The sequence below is a fragment of the Lagopus muta genome, chromosome 5, assembly GCF_023343835.1.
Source record: "Lagopus muta isolate bLagMut1 chromosome 5, bLagMut1 primary, whole genome shotgun sequence".
Classification (NCBI taxonomy): Eukaryota; Metazoa; Chordata; class Aves; order Galliformes; family Phasianidae; genus Lagopus; species Lagopus muta.
Genome location: NC_064437.1, coordinates 4,846,718 through 4,863,706, shown reverse-complemented (window position 1 = coordinate 4,863,706; position 16,989 = coordinate 4,846,718). Strand labels below are relative to the sequence as shown.

Sequence of the window (16,989 nt, the reverse complement as noted above, 5' to 3'; positions counted from 1 at the left end):
AACAGTTTGAGTTGATGAGAAAATTTCCAATTTAAGAACTTCTGAAGAGCTTCTTTGACATTTAAGTTTTTTGCACCTTTTCTACTCAGAATGCAAGGGAAACATCTCACAGAAAAATGAGTTTTAATTCATGTATTAAGAAAGCCTGAGCTAAACACAGTTATTTAAATGGGTCTGGTTACATTCAAGTTTTTTTAACACTCTAGGTTATAAAATCTGTTAATACAATTAATGAGAGCACTGTGTTCAATATAATAAACTGATGGTTAACACGTACTACCTCTGTATCTTCAAAAACACTTTAATACTACCTTGTAATAAATATTTCCTTTGACAGAGATATCAAAATATAAAACCAAAAAGATGAGGTACAAATTTAAGCCAGACTTAAGTGTCTTCTGCTGTGCCCTCTGCCATCACCCTGTGCACTGATACAAAGTGATCGAAGGCAGATTTGATGATGAATCGCAAATAAGTGGCCTGGAAATCAGGAAGCTGTAAAGAAAAAACACAACGTCAGCTCATTCCCAGTAGTAACAGAACTATCAAACTACTTGCAGAAGTGTGTTACAAAGATAGAGATGATTATTTCCTAAATGTCAGGTAAGTTCTTCTAGTACATGCAGCTTCAGAGCTTCTTCAGACGAGAGCAGTTCCAAACAGCTGTCCCTTCCCACCCTTAATACTGCCGCCCTCAAGACAACAGCTGAGGGAGGACACACTGCCACTCTTCTGGAGAGAGCTCTGTCACTCACTTAGGAGCAGTATGCAGGTGCAATTTCACACCACAGTCAACAGAGAAGCAGCAGCAAAGGCAATGACAGTCCACAACTGATAAATCCCTACATCTCATGTCAGCTTGGCAACGATCGCGTTTTCGTCATAGCTTACACCCAGCTTAGACATCCTACCCCATGAAGCACCATGGTGCATCCCATGTATACTCACTGGAAACTCTTCCATTTGAAGCTGTCCTTCTGTGTGTTGCAAATCTAGAAAATACATTTTTTTTTTCAGCAAATAATAAGGAACAGGGTGCAGTGCTGTGAAAAATGTCCACCAGAATAAGAGTCCATGAGAATGTAAGGACCGTGAACTGATACAACACACAGAAATTGTTCTTTACAAGGTGATTTAAGAGAACAAATACTTTCTGCAATATCCCAGTGTAAAAATACAACTCATTACACTGTTTTGTAGGACATCACCCAAGGGGCATTTAAAAGAATACATAACAAAGCAGGAAAAGGCACTCTATTATACCATATGAGTCTGGTTTCAATTTTTTAAATGAAAGAGTGTACAAGTAATGCCTGTAACCCTTGTACAGCACTCTACATCTCCAAACAGCTCAGCAGCCTATCAGCGCTCGTAAAATGTACTTAATTGTCTATTAAATTAACTTCTAACAAAATAATCAAGCCTGATACAAACGCCCAACAAACACACATGGAGCTAAAAGGACTCACTGAAAAATTAAAAGTGCATCAGTAACAATAAACAGGGTAGTTTCATCTGTGCGGATCAACAGAACCTCCCTAAAATCTAAGCAGCATAATTTTATATGCTGCATTTTTAATCAAAGGCATCAAATTAAGACTTGACCTTACAAGAAAGCAAAAAATGCACTGTTACCCAGTACATTTGTTAACCATTAGCCATCTGAAAAGGCAGTTTTCAAGCTGAGAAAATGGCACTGCACAGCATGAGGCTACATGAGAGGAAGCCCGGCTATTTTCCAGCATCCATGTTTTCAGTGGATGTTTGGGGATACAGATGGGGAACTCCAAAAATGTGACACTGTTCAGTGAGAAGAGACAGATCCCTCCAGTCAGCACCAAAGTGTTTCAGGCAACTGTTGTCAAAACGTAAATACCTGACTGCAAGGACTACCCCCAGTATAATGTCACCAGGAACTTCTGCAAGGAAATTGGGATTCCTGTGAAATACATCATAGAAAAGACCAACCAACACTAACTGAAAATAACAAAAGAAATGTAGGGGACAAGGCTCTACCAAAGCATGACACTGTTCTGGGGCTAGAACCACTTCAGGCTCAGAACCTTACCTTTTTCAATGCACTCTTCAAAGTCTACTGGGTCTTTTGATACGCTTCTTTCAATCCTTAAGGTCCGCACTAAAATACATATGCATTTAAAATATCAACATAAACCCTGAGGCTCACCGATCTTTAAGTTTATTGCATGATGTTTCATCTACAGAGCATCTTACAATTAATTCCTGCTCTATCGTAGGGCACAGGACTATGAGACAAACACCACGCTCACGTTTGAGGGCAGACAACCAATGACAAGTTGCCAGCTGATGGCCAAGCGCCTGTCCCCATGCTCTGACCTCAGGTCAGTCCTTTTGGTCTTTACTTTAAGAAGTAAAATTATAAAAGTCAATGCTCAGAATTAATCATTAAAACAGTAAGTACTGCAGTTCTGTCTATAAAATGGATCAGACATCACTGTGCTACAGAAGATAACCTTAAGGTGCTGCAATAATACAGTATGCAGGTGGGGCCGATTATCCATCTTTTCTGAAACATCTACAGAAGCAAAACAGATGTGGAGGACAACTGTTTTGTTAAGCTGTATCTTTATTATTCAGGGGAGGTTCAGGTTGGGTGTCAGGAGATATTTCTTCTCAGGAAGAACAGTGATGCTCAGCTGCCCAGGGAGCGGTGAGGGGTCACCATCCATGAGGCGTTCCAGAGCCATGGGGATGTGGCACTGAGGGACGTGGGCAAAGGGGGGGTGGGGATCTGAAAGGTCTTTTCCAGCCTTAATGGTTCTGTGATGTATTAGTGTGCTAAATGTGACTGTTCAATAAAAAAACGGTGCTTTGAGGAGGTATAGCTGAGCAGACGTGTGCCCTGAACGTGAGCCACTTGCTGCTCCAGGAGCCCTTACCCAGGTAGCACTGGATCGCCACTTTGCTGATGGTCACACGTTTGGGAAAGCCAATGATGAACTCCTGTGGGAACATCCCTGTTGTCGTCCAGAACGTTTCGGAACTTCTGTGGAGAGAACAGCACAAAACCGCCCCTTGTGGCTCTTTGCTTACGGCCATCTTCCAAGAAATCTCCCCCCTCGAGAAACGGAACAAAGAACGGGAAAGCCTCTTTCTTTGGGGTGCTGTAACCCCAAATCGGGCTGCGTGACAGCGGGGCCGCAGAATTCAGGTCACAGAAGGGCGACACGAACACCATACAGCGCTACCACGCACGGCTCACAGCGATGCGGCTCTCCGCGCCCGCAGGGGCCCGGCCGGCCGCAGCCCGCAGCCCTCACCCGTCCGCCACGTTTCCGGCCGGGTGCCGCGGGTCGCTGGAGGTGGCCATGACGAGGGCAGCGCCCGCCGCGCTCAGGCACCAGTCGGCGGCCCGCATCCTCGCCAGGGAGCGGAGAAACAGAAGGGAAACCCGAGGGCAGGGCCCCGCGCGGAGCCGCCGGCACAGTGCCACGGCGCGGCCCCGCCTCCCGCTCCCCGCTCCCCGCCCCCGGCGCGGCCCCGCCTCGCCCGCAGCCGCCGGCGCCGCGGGATGGGCGGCGGGAACGGGCGGCGCGGCACGGGCGGGTGACGGCGCGTCAGGGCGGCCCCGCGGGGCAGGTGGGCGGGGGTCGGGATCCGCGGGAAGCGATCGCCCCCCGTGCCACTCGGCAGCCTCCGGGCACGGCGCGGAGCGGAGCCCCCGGCGCTCCTCCCGCAGCCTCCGGCTGCCTCCCGCTCGGCCCTGCCTCCCTTCTCCCCCCCCCCTCCCCCCCCCCCTTTGCTCCCCGCCGTTCCCGGTGGCGGCCGGGCCCCGCACCTGCTCGCACTCGGGGCTCCCGGGATCGCCGCGAGGCCTTTCCCGAGCCTCCCCGGCAGCGCTTTGCCCACCTCCGGCTTCTTTTTTGCAGAACGGTACGAGGGGAATGTCGTACTGGCTCCGCTCGGAAAGCCACGCGGATGCCGGGCCGATCTACGTGCGTGAACGTGGGCAGCTGCACGTGGTGAGCCCGGCTGCGGGCGGCGTCCGGAACGCGCGGCCTCTCAGGCTGTTCTCCGGGGGGTTCTCTGTGGAGCTGTGTCTGAACGGGGAGGACGACAGGGCGAGGAGGCCGAGGACCGATCACTTCATCTTCACGTACACCAAGGAGGGCAACCTCCGCTACTCGGCCAAGTCCCTCTTCAGCCTGGTGCTGGGCTACATCTCCGACAACGTTGACCACGTCGACTCGCTGGTCGGTTTCCCAGAGCAGATTGCTGAAAAGCTCTTTTCAGCCGCAGAAGCAAGGCAGAAGTTCACAGAGCCTGTGACGGGACTGCGAGCTCTGCAGAAGTTCACTGAAGCGTACGGCAGCTTGGTGCTGTGCTCCCTGTGTTTGCGGAACAGGTACGTGCATTCCGTGACGCATCAGCATCTGCTGAGCTTTTTGCTGGCGTGCTTCAAGTTCTCTTATTTTCTCTCAACCACAAATTTATTCTCCAGGGCCACATGGTGCCACCTAATTTTGAGCCTCGCTTTGTCTAACACTGCTTGCTTCCTTTTGTACCATTCCTTTCAAGTGCCTCCTTAGATACTTCATGGGATGTTTCTGTAGCTGCTGCTTATGAGCATTTCATAGTTATGTGACTGCACACACCTTTGCAGACCATCTGGGTTTATTCACACAGAATCACAGAATGGCCACAGAATGGCCAGGGTTGGAAGGGAACTCAAGCATCATCAGTCTCCAACCCCCCTGCCACAGGCAGGGCCACCAACCTCCCCATTTGATATCAGACCAGGCTGCCCAGGCCCCATCCAACCTGGCCTTGAACACCTCCAGGGATGGGGCATCCACAACCTCTCTGGGCAGCTGTCAGCACCTCACCACTCTCTCTGTGAAGAACTTTCCCTGACATCCAACCTAAATCTTCCCTTTCTCAACTTAAAACCATTTCCCCTCATCCTGCAGTTATCAACCCTTTCAAAGAGTTGATTCCCCTCCTGTCTGTAGGCTCCCTTTAGGTACTGCAGGCTGCAGTGAGGTCACCCGCAGCCTTCTTTTCTCCATGCTGAACAAGCCCAGCTCCCTCAGCCTGGCTTTGTAGTGGAGGTGCTCCAGTCCCCTGATCATCTTTGTGGCCCTCCTGGATCCTCTCCAATCCTGTTTCATTTTCTAGCTCATTTCATTTTCAGCAGAAGATGCAATTTTGTAGTGAGGTACAGCCTTTGTAGTCGGGCAGGCTTTACCTTAGTGATAACTGTGATTCTGTCCCCATACTCAACATACTTTAATGGTGTTCTGATTAGAATACAGTACCGTTTTTTCCACCTTGTCAATGTCCCCAGTTTCTTTTACTACTAGAGTGTCTCAAGAAGCTTAAAACTGGACATGCTTTTATAGCTTTGCTCCTACTGAAGTCTTGGATAGTGATATAATGAGTCTGCCTTCCATCTTTGCATTTTAAAAAAGGGTGGTTTATTCAGTTTAAAATCAAAGGACAGGCACATTTATCTGAAGTGCCAAGGGTGCTTTAAGCACAGCAGGAAAGTTTGAGCAGAGGTCAATTACCTTGTTTTATCCCTTCAACGAACTCCCTCTTTATTTTTAGTGCAGGTACTTTTTACGAGCTTCATTCAGAAATGGAATTACCTCTGGCATATTTTACCATTACAAAAAGATCAGTTAAATATAAAATCCTTGAAATCCAGAAAGTAAGACACTAAGACATTTTTTATGAGTCTTATTTCTAAGAGCCCACTCTTAGTAAGCCCTCTGAGCTTGTATTACCTATCAAGAACTGTCTTGCATTCTAACTGCACGTGCTGCCTCCCACCTAGCTGAGTTGTGTGGCAAAGGGATTTGGTGGAGTGCTCTACCATGGATACCAGCACAGAGAAAATGCTCTTACTTGCATGGGCAAAAAGGTTTCAGGGATCATAGTTAGCACCCCTAATTTCACCACTCAAAATGTTATCCTCAGGGATTGCCTTGACACGGGGACTATGAGGTAAATACAGGAGATATTAATGAATTGAGGGATTATCTTGCCATAAATGCAGGAGAGATGGGGTAACTCATATTACTATGTATTCGTGCATGCCATTCTTCAGTGCATTCCCATCTCTAAATCTGCTGAATAGTTCCAGCGCAGATGCTTGCGTGGCTGCAGAGTGAATCACATCAGGGAACCAACACAGCTAAAAAAAACCAAAACTCACTGTGTAAGTGCTGCCTGGGGTGTAGCCACAACTCTGGTTGGAGGCAGCCCTGTGGGTGTCACGATGGAGTCCAGCTAGTGAACTGCTCTACTTCTTTAGTGAAGTACTTTGTGTATGAAAAAAATAGCATTTCTATCATTTGGCAAGCCATTCTGATGCATCTGGAACAGATTTTATACCTGTTGGTTTGTCTACACACTTTCTGGATGCTAAGGAAGAGCAGTTTGTGAAGTTGATTTAAGGTAATCTATGTTATCCTGAAATTATATGGTAATGATCTGTAAATAAGCCTCTAATAACGATGCTTACAAGTTGAAGTCTTAATCGTTAGTCTGGTACTCTGTCAAAGAAAGTGCTTTAGTTGAAGGAGAAGGCTGGGAGCTCAAGTGTGTTGTAAGCAGAATGCAGTGTTCAAAGGTGGTTTTAGCAGCTGACTAACTTCTGTCAACTTCTACACAGATGCATGAGAAATAAGTGCATTGTGCTTGCATTTGAGAACACAGGGCCCTTGTTGTTCCTCAACAGTGATAGCTTTTTTGTTCTTACAGATACCTGGTTATCTCTGAAAAGCTGGAAGAAATCAAGTCTTTCCGGGAGCTGACATGTTTGGATCTTTCCTGTTGTAAACTTGGAGATGAACATGAACTTTTGGAACACCTCACTAAAGAGGCTCTGTCCAGGTACTAATTGCTTGACATGTATCAAGAAATGACGTTTGCTTTTGCTACTACTAAACAGTGCCAAGCATCGGGCTGTGACTCTACAGGAAAGTTTCACAGGCAGCAGCATTTAAGTCTGAAGATTTGGGTTGTTGATAAAACCTGCACGTGAGGTAAACAAAATACAGAATTTAATGCACACAAAGCACATGATGCAAAGGGGACACTGAATCTCAGAGGTCCTACCAATGTGCAAGTTAACTGACTGCTCAAGTTTAAATCAACTTCTTGTAAATTTCAGTTGTCAGCTAAAATAAGTGTACCTTGTGCATTTGGGACAGCTTCACACAGTTATTTCCTTCTTTAAAGGGAGAACTTTAATCAGCCAAATTTTTAACCAGTGTGCCAGATGGAGATTCCTGCAAGCACTAAGCCTAATATTTCATTAATTGACAGTTTAGTATCAAACAGTATTGCAGAACTTATTTTGTAAAGATTAGAAAGTAGAAGACTTGGGAAATCAGAAGGCAGAAAAGCCACTGATGAAGGATATTGTATTAGTGTAAAAACTTCAGTGTATTTAGAGGCAAGGTTTTGTCTTGAAGTGCTCTGAAGAACGTTCTAAGGCTGTGGTTTTCCCTGAGTTGATCTGTGGTAATACCACATTGTTCACTTAAACATCATGACCATCTCCCTTAACAAACCTGTCCTCTCCCATTTCTCCAAGCACTTTTCTTTTCACAGTCTCGAGTGGAGATTGACAGCCCTAATTTAAATAACTCCAATTAACAAACGACCTTCTTGTCTCTAGTAGTAAATACTCATGCTGTAGGGCTGGCTTGTTGCTGGAGCTCTGGGAGTAACTGGTCAAGTGCTTCTATTGAGCTAGCAGAAGGAATACGGCAATATTTGTTTCCCCCACCAATGCAAGCTTCTTTCTTACTATTTTAATTATTACTAAGTTTTGATCATCTACTGAAGAGCTTTCCACATAGACTTTAAAACAATTGGTGAAACTGTCTAAACAACATGACTATAAACTGTATTTATTGTACTTCTCTCAGTGTGAAACAACTCCTCCTGAAAGACAACGCTCTGTCAGACGCGGGCCTTCGCAGAATGACGGCACCAGTACGAGTACTGAAAAAGGGACTTCAGAACCTTCTGGTGTTAGACGTGTCCTGTAAGTGCTTTGTGGTGTGGTAGTAGTAGCAAAACATGTCCTATTTGGTGAAGAATTCCTACTTAGCATTGATGGAATACATATAATTTAGCAATTCCCACAGGCCAAGTGCCCAACCCCAGGTTTCAGCAGTAACATTCCACGTGAGGTCATACCTCTAAGTACAGCCATTTGCCACTTAACATCAATATCTTTAAGCATGTGAAGTAGTATTGTAGAACCTGTCTTTTCATTATTAGAGGAGAAATACTGGATTTGACTCAGTTTCCAAACAACAAGAAAAAAAAGCCAAGAATGCTCAAATATTAGTTTTTGAACAAGTAGCTTCTTGGTGTTCTGACCATAACTCTCCACATACTGCAACTTAACTAACTAACCTTACAGGTAACCCTAGAATCACAGATGTGGGAATTGGATACCTTCTTTGTTTCAAGAAGTTGAACTGTTTGGACATTTCTGGGACAGGCCTCAAGGTGAGAGAGCTTAATTTATTGGACAGGTGCAATCAAATGCTCCCCCCCTCTGACTGCTTTATTTCCTCATTCACTAGGATGTGAATGCTGTTGTTAAGCGGATCCAAACGCAGATGGGCTTAGTTCAATCAAAAGTGCCTCTGAAAGAATTTGATCATAGTAACTGCAAAACAGAGGGATGGGCAGAACAGGTATGGAGCTTTAAATCTATCTTACTCCATGGAAATTGTCCTAACTTAATACCTGTGGGATATTAAATCACTGAGTAGAATATTGCAAGGAATAGAGCAGTTCTTGGTGATATTTCTGTGAACATTACAGCGACTCCTTCAAATCTTATTTCAGACAGTTCTGCAGTGGGAGCAGGCAGTTATGGAGGCCACGAAGCCACAAGAAGACTTGAGTTCCAGAACAGCAGCTCAGCGCTTCTGTACGTAACTGCATAGAGACCACATCATTTAATCGTTGTCTATGAGCAGTCAGTATTCCAGGTTGGCTTAGCCAGAATAATTTGCAACATAAGTGTGTATTTTACAGCATAATCCTAATTTTCCCTAAATCTAAACTTTTATTTTCCCCCTCTCTAGATGGCAAGACACACAGAATAGAGGAAGTGGTCAAACGTAAGTTGGTGGAAGCAGAAACAAAAGTATCTGGAAACTTACAGTTTTATAAGGAAGACGTTCAAAATTGCTATTTACCTTTGAAAAAGGATGTTGAAGGCAGCCATGAATTAAAGAACAATAAAAAGAGAGCTTTGGCAGAACAAGAGAGAGAAAGGACTTCTAAACAGAAGCATCTGTGCCTCACAGTGGAGGACTGGGATTTGTTAAATACCTACTGAGTCAGAAAGAACAGGGTCTTTTGTTTGTTGTTTTCTTGCTGGTGACAGAGTTTAGATGCATCCAAAGGCAGTAACAAAGGAGAGCAGTATTGTTACATCTGGTTGTTGTGATAGGTTTGTGGGTTAACCTATGCTTGGGGAGGAAGGGGCAGGGTCAATGAAGAGAATGGTGATTCTACTGTATATTTTCAATACATAATTTTTTTCAAATAAAGTTTTTAGTGTCATCCTTAACTCATTTTTTCTGACACAGACGTTCACAAAATGCTGCTCCAATTCCTTCACTCCTCTTGTTACCTTAGGGGCAGAAGACCAATCAACCTAGCTGAAATAAAGGTGCACTATGCATGTTTAGTGCAGCGGGCCTTTAATAGTGCTGGTAGTACAGAAAGCTCAGCCTGTAAGCATGAAGCTGTGCTTGACAGCTCTGACAAAGGGAGGAAGCAAACAGGATAAGCACAGGCCGCAGGGGAGGGAACAAAGCAGAGACAGTAGCCCCCCTTGGTTATGTAGTTACTGCAGAAATCCAAACAGAAGTCCCCTGTATCCCTCCTTTTAATCCTCAGAATCATTTTGCATTAGTGTGCACAAAGCCAGGAGTAGAGCTGTAGAGCTGTAACGCTACAGGTTTGTCACAGAAACACACAGGAATCAAATCAAAACTGAGTAAAGTACACAGTGGCTGTGAACTGAGCCTGAGAGCTTCTTTGTGTCCTTTAAGGCTGAGAACTTAACAGGTTTCCTCTACTGGTGCTTAGTTAGAGGATCTGTTAGACAGCCTTTATCAGAGTAAGTGACAACAAAAGCAGTGCATCACTGGAAATGGCAAAGATGCAAAGAAAGGGAACTTTGCCTCTAGAGTGCAGAGAGATGAGAGAAGAGCCTTTCTCACTTTGCTCCTTTAGTGCTGAAGTTTCTTCAAAAAAGGACTGCAAACAAACAAGCATACTTACATTCAGGCCCTACATTTTTTCCCAGAAACTCACAACTATTTATAGCGTCCACTGAAGACATCAGCCCTCATCTGAGGCAAGTAACAGCACAAACAGTGACTTAGCAAAACAGCTTGACAGGCTGTGATGCTCAGGCCCAGCGCTGCTCCTGCAGCTGCAGTTTGGTGCATCAGCCAGCACGGATTATTTTTGCTTTGCTAGACCCTCCACAATTACCATCTGCTAATGTGACCATGAAGAGATGCTCACCTCACAGAACTGTGTGCACCGCCTCACCTCAGTCAAGCAGCTGGGAGCTGGGGCTCTGACACACCAAACAGGCACGTTGTGACTTGGCATGGAGACCCTGCCAGGTCACAGGAGCATCAGGAAAACAATACAGTATAGCCTCACTTTTCAAAAGAGGTGTTTTAAAGCACTGTGCTTGTGTTCTCCATCCCTGATAAAATTAGCCCTTTCCTTAGCTCTGTGTGCTGACTGGCAGACTTCCCCTTTTCAACACACCCTTGTGCACATTTTATCCAAGAATGACTCAAGCACGCTTACTGCCGTCCTCAACATCTCACTTTAGAGCTCTAAGGCACAAATCCACCACCGAAGAGGGGAGCTGCTGCACCAACTGACAAACATGCACTGGGGAATCCAGCAGCGCCACGTGGGCCAGCCTGACCAGCATCCTCCTCCCAACCACAGTGACTACAAGAAGCCAGGATTTACCAACCCCGAATCAGCCTCGTTGCAATGTTAGATGCCAGTGATTTTTCTAGCAAAAATGTGCAGCTCTTTTGTTTTTTTTGACAGGGTGGTAGCCTGAATGTGAGAAACATTTACCTAAGATACTTCCAACCACTCTTTGAGCTGCAGCGCTGAGCACACTGCAGTGATGTTGTACCAACACAGAGAAAGCAAGCCAGCCGTCCTACGTGGCATGGAAACGGACAGGTTATTAAACATGGCTCTAAACATCTCCACAGTACCATTGTGCTGAGTTCTGCCGTTTCATTCTAGGTAAAAGCATGAGTCAGAACACAGTGCAGCTATTTTTAAAGGATCTTTCAGAGCTATGGCTGTATCCCAGCTACAAATTAGAACAAACATTCACTATTTATACAAGTCATGGAGAGATGCCGAGTTACAGATCACAGGACAGAGAAGAAATGAGTGAACCAGGGTTTATTTTTGAAGATCTATGAGCTGGCATGCAGGAAGAATAGTGCCCAGTGGTTTTTTGGGGCCTGGAACACTAGATCTGGGATTGATGTTTCAGACACAGGCAAGGTTTTCAAAAGAAGAGAGAAAGACCACAGCTTTCTTACATTTCAATGACACATCTGTACCTACATCTCGTGGGTGCTGTGAAGGCAGCTGGCTGGTCCTGCGGCACTGGCAGAGGAGCAAACTGAGCAGATCCCATGTCATCCCATGGCCTGGCAGCAGCTCTTGGTTTTCCTCTGCTCGCAGCTCCAAGGATGCAACAGACTTCGTTTCCCTCCTTTTTCACTTTCTAACTGCTCTACAACACATCTCAGTCCAACAGCTGCTCATTAAGCACCAAGCTGCCACTCTGCACCCTCAGAGCCCCAAGAGGTGCTCAGGAGAACCCACGGAGGTGTCCCACAGCTGATGCCCGGCCTGCAGCACCGGGATGCCAGCAGCACAGCACCCATCTCTGCTGCAGGCCTTTTGCAGCTGCTCACCTGGGCCTGCTTGTGCCAGAATTTCCAGGGTGGTGGCACAGCAGGAAGTGACAGTGCAGGAAGCACCTCGCCATGTCAAACACTTCTTGGTGCCCAGACCTCACGGCCTGCAGAGGTACTCATCCGACCAGCTCACACAGTGCTGCACACCATCGCGGCACAGTGCCCTGGGCACACAGGAGCAGTACTCATAGTGAACAGGGCTGCAGCTCCACCACGCTGGGCCGCAGGGAGGGCAGGCAGCCACTGTGGGGACAAGAAACCAGGAAGAAAAATGCTGCTGCACTCACAGGCACCTCCTCCCTTACACCATTTAACTCCACAGCTGCTACTGAGGAGCCACCAGGGATGACCCTGAGTCTGTGAATTGACCAGAAAGACACTGCGATGACCTCTGTGGCAGAGATGGCATCCTGGGAGCAATGACCAGCTGTGATTTGTTTGTTTAGCAAGCCACCCTAGAGAAAGGTGCTGTCAAGTTCAAAATCTCAGGGGTGATTTAGGAACAAACCTGCTACTTGAGTTTGAGCAGAGCTGGATTTAGATCACAGAGGTGCACACTCAGTCCCCCTCAGTCTTACAGACAAACTTATCTCCTGACCAAAGATCAGTTTTGAATAATTGGTGCTGCCTACAGATCCACATTGAGATGAAATTGCTTGGTGCTCAGCAAGTCACAAAGATGGAATGACTTTTGGGGCTGGGAACAAATAATCAAAAAATCATTTAGGTTGAAAAAGGCCTTAAAGATTACCAAGTCATGTCAACCTGATAAGTCCCACCACTACACCATGTGCCTTAAGCATCACAGCCACAGAATCATAGTGCCATTTAGACTGGAAAAGCCTTTTGAAGCATGGAGTCTCTCCCCTCTCAACTGCCTCCAGCCTTTGGCCACAGATGTGAAGAAGCCCACGCGTTTTGTCTCTGTTTTGTGTTTCAGAGAACACCAGCCTCCAGACTTTTCCAGGAGCACCAGTGAGCACCAACCCCACAAAACCTCTTCAAGCTATCAGCAGATCTTTCACTAAGCACAGCCCAAAGGCAGACTTACAGCTCCCCATCTCATCGGAGCAGTCTCCGCAGTCGTTCATCCCATTACACCTCTGGTCAGCATAGACCCAGTGCTCAGGGTTACCGCAGTGGAAAACCAGGTATGCCGGCAGGCTGCGGGGCAGGTCACCTGCAAGGGCAGAGGCTGAGCTCCTGCAGGTACAGATGTACCTGTCGGAACAGGGACAGGCAGCACCAAAGTACATCATGAATGGCCCCGTAGGTGAGGCAGATCTTTGGAGATCAATAGGAAGACCAGTATGGGAGGATCATAACAGAACAGCTCACCACAGAGTTTCTCCTGCTCATCCTCTCCATTTCTACAGTTGGCAGTTCCATCACAGACCTGGCTGGCTGGGATGCAGGTCACTCTGTCATTGCACAAGAAGCCTGTCCAGTTATGGGTGGCTACACAGGGGCGGTTCACTGAAAGGAAAGCAAGAAATACTATCTTCTGACACTGCCATGTTCACTGGTATGGGGAACAACCCCCATAGCAACAGGCCTCCTTCACTGCGCTAATAATGACTCTTGGGGACCAACCCGGTGCACGTAGCTGCAGTCCCAGTGCGATTGCCAGGCCCACGATGGCTGCTATGGCAGCCAGGAGCAGCAGCACAACGCAGGCCCGTCTCGGTGGGCAGCACAGGTGGGCACAGCATGGCCGGCAGCAGCCTGTTGGGAGGCAAAGGTGGGAGGCAACAAGCTTTGATCTAAAAGCCAGGATTACTTAGCTGTACCTCATGTACTTAATTGCTATGTGTTGTACGAGTGTAAGACACACCATTTGCTCAATTGCAAAGGGATTCAAAGAAGCAGTAACCATCCCCCACATCAAACACAAGTAAGAATCAAAGGCAGAACACTGCAGCTTAAAAGGCAAGTGGTAGACACAGACATGCTGCAGTTCACAGGACAATACCTTTGACCAGTAGGCAGAATGGCTGCAAATAGGCACGAGTATAAATTAATGGTAGTGAGGAAATGCTGTCGCAAGCCAATCTGCAGACTTATTATCAACGGCATGTGATCTCACTTTCTTCTTAAATAAAATTTGCTGAAGCCTAGCTATTAAAACATATAGAAAGCCTGTAGAAATTCCATAATGAGCCTCTTTTGTAAAAGGTAGGAATATATATCATGATGCTATACCATAAGTCTGCCACCTCCAGGCCAGCAAAAAGCATCTTAAATCTATTAATCTTATAGTCAGGATGTTTCACTATAGAGGGCTGGGGAAAAGAAAAAACACAAGTCTCAACACACCATAAATACTTCCTGCATTTTACATTACAGAGATAGGCTCCACTGATTTAGAATTCAATAACAAAAATGTTAAGCTCGGCATTTTGTTACCTTGTTTTTCAGAGGACTTGGCTGAATCAAAAGTAGTTACATCACCATTTCTCTAGAAGTGAAAGAATAAAACACCATTTCCAGACGTAGCACGTGAGCACACCGTGGTTGCTTTTCTGGTTCTGGTACCATCTCATCCAGGAATGGACACGGATAAGTACTGATATATATATTTTACATACAAACAAAAGTTGGCTTAGTGGAAACAGCCTGCATTTGGTTCACAGAGCAATCAGATTGCTTTTCAGATTTCAGTAACCCATTTGCACAACAAACACTGAGGCAAGTCCAGCACTTGATGCCAGTAAAGCTGTACCAATACCCTTTCATATCAAATTAGGTGAAGTAGACAGGACTGGAAAACTTAGAAGCCACTGATAGAGAGATCAGACAAACAACATTATCAAGAACACATGAATTTTAGAGAACACAAGATTTTCATGAAGAGGACCGTACCTGGGGGTGAGTTTTGTTCATTCCTCCTGGAGCTACAGCCTTCAGAGCAGCTCAGAGGACCACAGGAAGCTTTCTGCACCCTAAAATGCAGCCATGTTACCAACATATACGGTCTCTAACATAAGCGACGTTACCAGGACACAAAAAGCAACAGAGGGAGGGAAGAAAGAAGCACTGTGCTGCCCAGGCATGTGGACAGGAGGACAGGGCTGGCAGGCTGAGCCCCTTCTCTGGTTGGAAGCAGGGCTTCTTTTGCTTCTCCCTCCTCCCAGCTTCACCTTGGCTTCATGACAGGGTATGAGGCAAACGGGAACTTCCCATGCTGACAACCCCACTGCTGTCCTGCCATGTGGAAGATGAATGCCCACCACCCAGCTGACACAGCTTGCACTCACCTTAATGCCAGCCAGGTACTGAAGAGAATGAACTGAAATCCTGAGGAAATGGAGTCGGATCACCCTCACCCAAAACACCTTTCCCCAGCTCCTTCCCAAACCCCGGCTAACCCACTAGCATTGTAGCAACATAACCCCAGGCTCCTGCAAGAGCAGGACAGGATATACCCATAGGCTTTGCAGTTTCAAGGACAAAATAGCATAGGTTCATGTCCCACTTGCTGACAGAATTCGCTCCTGCATTGGAGACTCAAGCACTCTGAATTATTGCCACCCTGGAAGCAACATGCCTCCCCGTCCTCAGCCCAAGCACTCAAAGAACTACTTTACCATGACTTGGGAGAAATGGGCAGCTGTTATTACCTAAAAGCTGGCACCAAGACAGTCTCACTAAATTAACTGATTCAAAACAACAAATGATGCCTGACACAGCAACAATTGTTGCTACTTCCTTCTGCATCCCCAAACACACAAATTATTCCTGACTGAGTTATTACATGTTACCTGACAACACCTGCCAACCCCATACACACCCACTCAGAGAACTTCCAAAATCAAACACAACCTTGTGGACCTCTTCCTCCAACGTGGCAACGCTCACTTGTCCCAGTTTCTCACAGGAAAGTATCACTGCTAAACTCCGTGCCAGGAAGCTGTCCTGTTCAGAGGGGATTCTGAGTACACCAGGCCTGCAACTCTAGGTACCCACACCATGGAACAGTACTAGATAAAAGGTTAAAAATGCTATCAAATTCCAGATCTGCTTCTCTCTACGGAGAAAGTTCAAATTCCTAATCATCACTATAGAATGAGTATTTTAAGCCTTAAAATAGCTTTTTAGGTGATCATGAGCTTGGTTAGAGGCACACGTAACAACCAGACCAACCAGGCTTCCCATGCACACCCCACAAAACAATCTGTAATGAAAATGTTGAAGACATGGAGTAAACCAGCTTTCAGAGGGAAATGCCTGTGAGACCAGACACCCACCATGACCTATTTCCTACACAAAGGTTATCAAGCTCAGCTGTAACCAAGCAGGTAGTTGGGTTTAGAACAGTTACACCACATCAGACCGTGAGTTCAAGAATTTAATGAGAACACGGTAACGAACACAAGCAAGGCTTTCTGAAGTTGAAGATCTTTGCCAAAGATCAGGGAGGCTGACAGGGGAACAAAGATGAACATACCATGCATGATGCAAGACTATTGCTGATTCCATCACCTAAACCACAACACCTAACCCCCTCCCCAAAACGTACTGTAGCTGTTTCTTGCAGCAATTAATTGCACATGTTGAGATAGATGCCTTTGCTCATGTCAAGATGACTGAATTTAAGAGCTGAAGCAAGTTCAACGGAACGTATGCCTAAAGAGAAGAGAAAATGCTTTCCTCCTGCAATTTCAATCATTTAAGGCCCTTCATTTAAATAGTGGTCTTGGGCAGAGATCAAACCCAAATTGCAGCCTCTGAGAACGAAGACGTTAGGAAGTTAAACAAAAAAACATAAAAATAGGACAAGCTTTGCAAAGTCCAACACTATAACAGCTTAAATACTCCATTTAGATTCAAAATCTTGAGAAACAGCTCCATTACTGCAACCTAATGGTAGTATCCAATAATACTAAATGAATATGCTCTGACACGAGCTTACAAATCCTCTTAACAATTTCTTTAGACCCGGTGTACTTGGCAAGCAGCAATGCTAAGTGTCAGACTG

The 16,989-nt window shown here is 46.0% G+C and overlaps 3 protein-coding genes across 6 annotated transcripts; 1 reads left to right on the top strand and 2 right to left on the bottom strand.

The window, feature by feature from the left end:
• Nucleotides 1-106: 106 nt before the first annotated feature.
• HSPB11 (heat shock protein family B (small) member 11) lies at nt 107-3,924 on the bottom strand. Of its 3 annotated transcripts, none has more exons than XM_048944491.1 (5): nt 3,818-3,924; nt 2,919-3,025; nt 2,069-2,137; nt 949-1,043; nt 107-495 (listed from the first exon to the last, which is right to left on the bottom strand). In XM_048944491.1, exons 2-5 carry the CDS (start codon nt 2,992-2,994, stop codon nt 388-390), a joined length of 348 nt encoding a protein of 115 aa, XP_048800448.1. In that variant the 5' UTR covers nt 2,995-3,025; nt 3,818-3,924; the 3' UTR covers nt 107-387. The 3 variants fall into 3 exon arrangements, with proteins under 3 accessions (XP_048800448.1, XP_048800446.1, XP_048800447.1); XM_048944489.1 differs by lacking the exon at nt 3,818-3,924 and adding an exon at nt 3,300-3,489; XM_048944490.1 differs by lacking the exon at nt 3,818-3,924 and adding an exon at nt 3,300-3,489 and having other exon boundaries at nt 949-992.
• Nucleotides 3,530-9,528, top strand: LRRC42 (leucine rich repeat containing 42). The gene is made up of 8 exons (XM_048944476.1): nt 3,530-3,618; nt 3,909-4,384; nt 6,748-6,879; nt 7,923-8,041; nt 8,426-8,514; nt 8,592-8,705; nt 8,860-8,944; nt 9,102-9,528. The coding sequence occupies exons 2-8, from the start codon at nt 3,924-3,926 to the stop codon at nt 9,356-9,358; spliced, it is 1,257 nt and encodes a 418-aa protein (XP_048800433.1). The 5' UTR covers nt 3,530-3,618; nt 3,909-3,923; the 3' UTR covers nt 9,359-9,528.
• A 98-nt stretch (nt 9,529-9,626) lies between these two features.
• LDLRAD1 (low density lipoprotein receptor class A domain containing 1) lies at nt 9,627-16,975 on the bottom strand. Of its 2 annotated transcripts, XM_048944487.1 has the most exons (6): nt 14,874-14,983; nt 14,418-14,469; nt 13,605-13,736; nt 13,350-13,487; nt 13,063-13,191; nt 9,627-12,254 (listed from the first exon to the last, which is right to left on the bottom strand). In XM_048944487.1, the coding sequence occupies exons 1-6, from the start codon at nt 14,892-14,894 to the stop codon at nt 12,109-12,111; spliced, it is 618 nt and encodes a 205-aa protein (XP_048800444.1). In that variant the 5' UTR covers nt 14,895-14,983; the 3' UTR covers nt 9,627-12,108. The 2 variants fall into 2 exon arrangements, with proteins under 2 accessions (XP_048800444.1, XP_048800443.1); XM_048944486.1 differs by lacking the exon at nt 14,418-14,469 and having other exon boundaries at nt 9,716-12,254; nt 14,874-16,975.
• Between the last annotated feature and the right edge of the window lie 14 nt (nt 16,976-16,989).